The 4,828-nt window shown below is 69.1% G+C and overlaps 1 protein-coding gene across 1 annotated transcript in view; it reads right to left on the reverse strand.

Annotated features, from left to right (window-relative positions):
• Positions 1 to 4,828, reverse strand: part of GPC1 (glypican 1) — a 28,186-nt gene that overhangs the window by 4,936 nt on the left and 18,422 nt on the right. The window contains 3 exon segments of the mRNA XM_024763701.1: position 1; positions 4 to 117; positions 2,187 to 2,345. The exon segment at position 1 is cut by the window's left edge and continues 178 nt beyond it. Of these exon segments, the coding sequence (XP_024619469.1) occupies position 1; positions 4 to 117; positions 2,187 to 2,345 (274 nt within the window).

The raw sequence follows: 4,828 nt of genomic DNA on the forward strand, positions 1-4,828 counted from the left end.
GCTCGGCGTACAGGTCGCGGAAGGCCTTGGCGTTCTGCACGTACAGCTCCCCGAAGGCGCCCGGGAAGGCCTCCTGCAGCGCCCGCTCCGAGTCGTTCAGCAGGCGCTGGAAGTGATCTGCGCACGGGAGGCGGGCGTCAGGCCTTCCCGGAGCCCCCTGCCCACCCCGCGTGCTGTTGCAGCGCGACCGGCATTAAGGGGGCTCTGCCGGGGACCCCCGGTGCTCTGAGAGTCATCAGAGCCTGCAAGGGCCCTGGGTGCCCGCCCCCACGGGGCTCTGAGACCTCCCCCTCCTGGCCCGGAGCCTGGGCATCCAGAATCCATTTCTGAGTTGGGCCTTGAGCAGGGGACACACGGTGCCTCAGTGCCCCCGGAGATCACCTGGCAAGGGTCTGTGTGGAGGGGCAGGAGGGTGCTCTGAGTTGGGCTAGGACCCACTGGGGGAAGAAGGCCCAGGGCGTCCCTCGCCTGCTTTCCCTCCCAGCAGCTCTCCTTGCGTCCCTCCCCCTCCCCCAGCCTCTCTGTCACCCAGCCAGGCCCCCTGCCCCGGGGGTGTGCCTCTGCACTCTCCACCCTGCCCACCTCTGAGGCTCTCCTGGGCTTCCTGCCCTCCCCCTCCATCCTTATCTCTCTTGGATGCCCTCTCTCTGGTTTTGGAAGCTGGACAGCCTGAGGGTCTGGAGAGGGTCTCCGCAGCCCTCGGGATGCACCCAGAGTCTCAGAGGGGGGTGCCGAGGCAGGGCATGAGCGTGGGCCGCAGACCCCTGTGGTTTCAGGGAAATACCTCTGGGCCCCGTGTGCTGAGAACGAGGCCCCCTAACGCCGTCCGCCCCTTTCAGCAGGGAGACAGCAGGGTCCGTAAGCACACAGACCGTCCACTCAGATGCTTCCTCGAGAGCTGTGGCCAGCCCTCCCCACACAGGCCCAAACTCGGGTGTCCAGGGACACACGGCCAGGTTGGCTTTGCTCTGAGGCGTGGTGGACATTAGGCCTCTGGCTCTCGGACCCGTGTCTACACCCACCCCACCAAGACCCTCCCGCAGCTCCGGCTGTGCCCCTGCAGCTCCCCAGGAGGGAACTGTGGGAAGGAGCGGATGGTCCAAGCTCCCATCCAGCTCCCGCCGCGGGACTCCGGGTCCTGGTCCCCACGCCAGCCTCCGGCCCAAACGGGCAGTCTGCAGCTCATCGCCAGCCCAGCAGCACACGGGGTGGTCGTGGGGCCCCCAACCCCACGGCCAGCCCCCAGCCCCATCTTTTGAGCAGGGTCCTGCTCTGAGCCAGGACCCTGGCAGCCGGCCCAGAAGGTGTGGCGCGTGAGCGTGGGCCCCGCGTCCTGGAACACAGCCACCCGAGGCCCTGCTACACGCAGATCCCAGGCGCACTTCAGACGAAGGCTCTGAGACCCCTGCCGCTGGTGGCCAGGTAAGGACTGCTCCCGGGGCACAAGGCACGGGGGCAGCCGGAGCAGGCACGATAGTGGGGCTGAGGCGCGGGGTGGGAAGCGGCACGCAGAGGGGCAGGTGGAAAGGACTCTCGGGGTGGTGGGGCACAAGTGGGCCTGGAAGCGGAAGAGGAATCGCTTTTAACACAGGTTAGTGTCCCGAATGGATGCTGTGCAGGCTCTGACGTCAGCTGTCACTTCTGGGGCCCCTCCCACCGGCGCCCGCCATCCCCTCCGAGGTGCCCGCTGTCAGCGTCACGACATCATCCCGCCATCCCTTGTTTAGGGGCCCAGACACGACGAGAGAGCTGGTGAGGGGCTGGGAATAGATGACTGACACACACAGCTGACCTGGAGGCTCGAGGGCCACGGCAGGGGCCCCGAACTCCTTGTGCCTCCACCCAGCGCCCTGCAGCCCCGGCCTGGCCCCCGATATCAGTCCTCACGCTGAGCTCCCCAGCTCCAGACCACCTGGTGGCCAGTGCCAGGTGCCTAGGAGAGCTCTGGAGGGCAGAGGCTTCCCTCTGAGGGCCTGATGGAAGGGACAGGCTGGCTCTCCCCAAACGTGCATGCCTCGGGGTGCACGGAGACCTGCAGGTGACCCCGAGTTCACGGATCCCTGCTCAGACCCCTGCACGCGGCCAGTGCTCTGCTACTACGTCCCCTCTGACCCTGCCTCACTGCGAGAGGTCCCCAAGTGCCCAGCCCCCCGCCGTGAGTGTCCTGCGGCCCCGGAGCCCCTCACCGTCAAAGCCCCGCAGCTGGGCGGCCAGCGTGGCCTGCAGGGCCCGGCCACTGTCCAGGAGCGCCGTCTCCAGCTCGGCCCGGCTGCGGTTGGCCAGGTTCTCCTCCATCTCGCTGGTGCAGCAGGTGTAGCCCTGGGGGCAGATCCGCAGGTGCTCACCTGTGGGGAGGGGCTGGCGTGAGAGAGAGGAGGGCTATGGGAGGCTGGGGGGCGGGGCACCAGGAGAACAGGCCTCGAGGCCGGTGGGCTCTCCTGCAGAGAGGGGACGTGATCGGCACGCAGGTGGGGCTGCCTGCCAGGGTGGGGGGAAGGCAGGCCTGGCTCGGGGCAGCGCCTAGGGTGGGCCGTGCAGCCCTCGGCACGGGGCACAGGAGCAGGGCTTCCTCTGCAGAATCCCACCTCCAGGCCCCCTGGGGCAAGCCCCGGTGGGGATGGGTGTAGAGCAGGTGTGCGGAAGGCTGAGCCCTCCTCCACGCCCCCTGCGTGAGAGGAGGGCCGCCCCAGGGGCCCTGAGCAGCTCAGCTCACGCCTGGACCTCAGCACAGAGAGGCCTCAGGTCCTGCGTGAAGGGCACGGGGGGCTGCCAGACTCGAGGCTCACAGCGGAAGTGCCCAGGCCTGCCCGGCGCCCCTCCCCGACCCCAGTGCGGGGTGCCAGCTCCCACTGAGGACGGCAGGCCCTGCAGGCCACCCACCCACAGCTCCGGGCCGGCCAGAGGCAGTGGCCCCCCAGGCCGAGGCCCACCCCGTCAGGACAGCCCGGGCACAAGTCTGCTGGGGCCCTGCTGCGAGCCCCGCACCCACCTGGCAGGACACACCGAGCCCCTCAGGTGTGTGCACCGTCCCCTGTACCCTCAAAGCCCCCATCACCCCCGTGCCACCGCCCGGGCGCGGGCTCGCGGCAGCACTGCTTACAGCAGCGCCAGGACGTGACCGAGGTCGCTTCCGCCACTCTCGTGGTGCAGGGCGCACCTTTGAAACTGTGCTGGTCCCAGTTCTGAGGTGGGTGCTGTGAACCCACTTTACAGACCAGGAAACTGAGGCTGGCAGAGATGAGGGTTCCTGTCTGAAGTCACACAGTCAGGGGCCGAGTGGCTCAGGCCGCTCGATTTCAGGCCCCCACGGCCACTAGGCTGCCTCACAGCCCCCCAGGCCCACTCCCCCCAGGCCGCAATTCCTGACTCTAAGCGGGGCAGGGCACGGAGGGAAGTGGACGCAGGGGTCTGGCCCGGACAGGGGCTGTGTGGGGCTGGAGTCGAGGGCTCGCCCGGTGCGCCCGGCACGGTTGCAGGGGGTCGTGGAGCAGCCTGGGCAGAGCTCTCTGGGTCCCGAGGCTGCCCTGAGGGGTGGGGGGCTGCAGGGTGGGCAGCGGCCTCCAGCGGAGGCCTTGCCCGGGGGAGAGGGGTGGGTAAGACCAAGTCATTCTCCGCAGGCTGAACTAACCCTGAAGAGCCTGCGGGGGAGGCTTAGGTCACACTTAAGTCTGAGCGTCTTCCTCTCCTGCACACGCCCCGGGGAAGCAGGGACAGGTGCAGAGGACAGTCACCCTATGGCCTGTCTGCAGCTCTGTGCCCATCAGTGTAACAGCCAGGAGAGGGCAGCGGTGCCCCAGGCGCGGTGGGAGGGGGCAGAGGGGCGCTGCACACTCCAGGGCACTCGAGGGAGGTGAAAGAGGCTTGGCGGGGAGGAAGGAGGGCGGGGGCAGAGGCAGGAAGCGCAGCCCCTTCCCCCTTTTGCCTCACAAACCTGCCCCCAGGGCCTGCCGTCTAAGGGGCGCTGTGGCCTCCACCCTGGAACAGGGTTGGCTGTGGGGTAGGTGTCGGAGCTGGTGTGTCTATGCCCTGCAGAGCCCCAGGCCCGCGGGGTGGGGAGTCAGGGGTCTGGGACCTGCCCCCTGCTCCGGGTTGAGTCAGGCCTTTCTGGCCACGTGCGGGCCTCACGGGAAGCAGCTGGGCTGGAGGGACAGAGCCTGGCTCCCCAGGGCCTGGCAGAGTAAGCGCCCCCATCCCTGCCCTCCTTCCTTCGGGGGGCGGGGAGGGCTGGGACCCGGGACGTCCCCAGAGACAGTTCTTCCTCTGGCTGCCCTTGCTGACGCTGACCCGTGGCCCTGCACCCTCGCCAGCAGGGGGCAGCTCACGGAGCAGGACGAGGGTCCCCCACCTGGCGTCCCAGCTGGCAGAGCCGGGCAGACAGTGGACCCGTCTCCCTGACGGCAGAGGCTGTGCAACAGGGCCGTGTGCACCCAGCCAGGAGGGGCCTGGACCCTGACCGCCTTCCCCCCTGGCAGGGGCCGGGAGAGCACCCTTGGCGAGGACCCTCCCCTGCTGCTTGGGACCAGCGGGCCGTGGTGGTGCCAGGCTGGGGGTCGGGGGCTGAACTGGGGACGTGCCCTGGGGCTGGGAGCGGCTGCAGGTGCCAGCCTAGGCTCAGCTGTGACAGGCACCCAGGCCAGGCTGGATGGGCCACGGGGCAGCGGCGGGCAGGCAGGAGAGGCAGGAGGGTGCAGGCTGTCGAGGTGGCCTCCCCGGCTGGCCGCCCTCCTTCCCGAACCTTCCATTCCTGCAGGCGGGAGAGAGGCGAGGACAAAACACCCAGGACCCCCTTTTCTCAGGCCGGCTCCTTGGCGGTGTCGGGCCCACCCAC

This window comes from Neophocaena asiaeorientalis, unplaced genomic scaffold (genome assembly GCF_003031525.2).
Source record: "Neophocaena asiaeorientalis asiaeorientalis breed wild unplaced genomic scaffold, Neophocaena_asiaeorientalis_V1.1 scaffold185, whole genome shotgun sequence".
Taxonomy (NCBI): domain Eukaryota; kingdom Metazoa; phylum Chordata; class Mammalia; order Artiodactyla; family Phocoenidae; genus Neophocaena; species Neophocaena asiaeorientalis.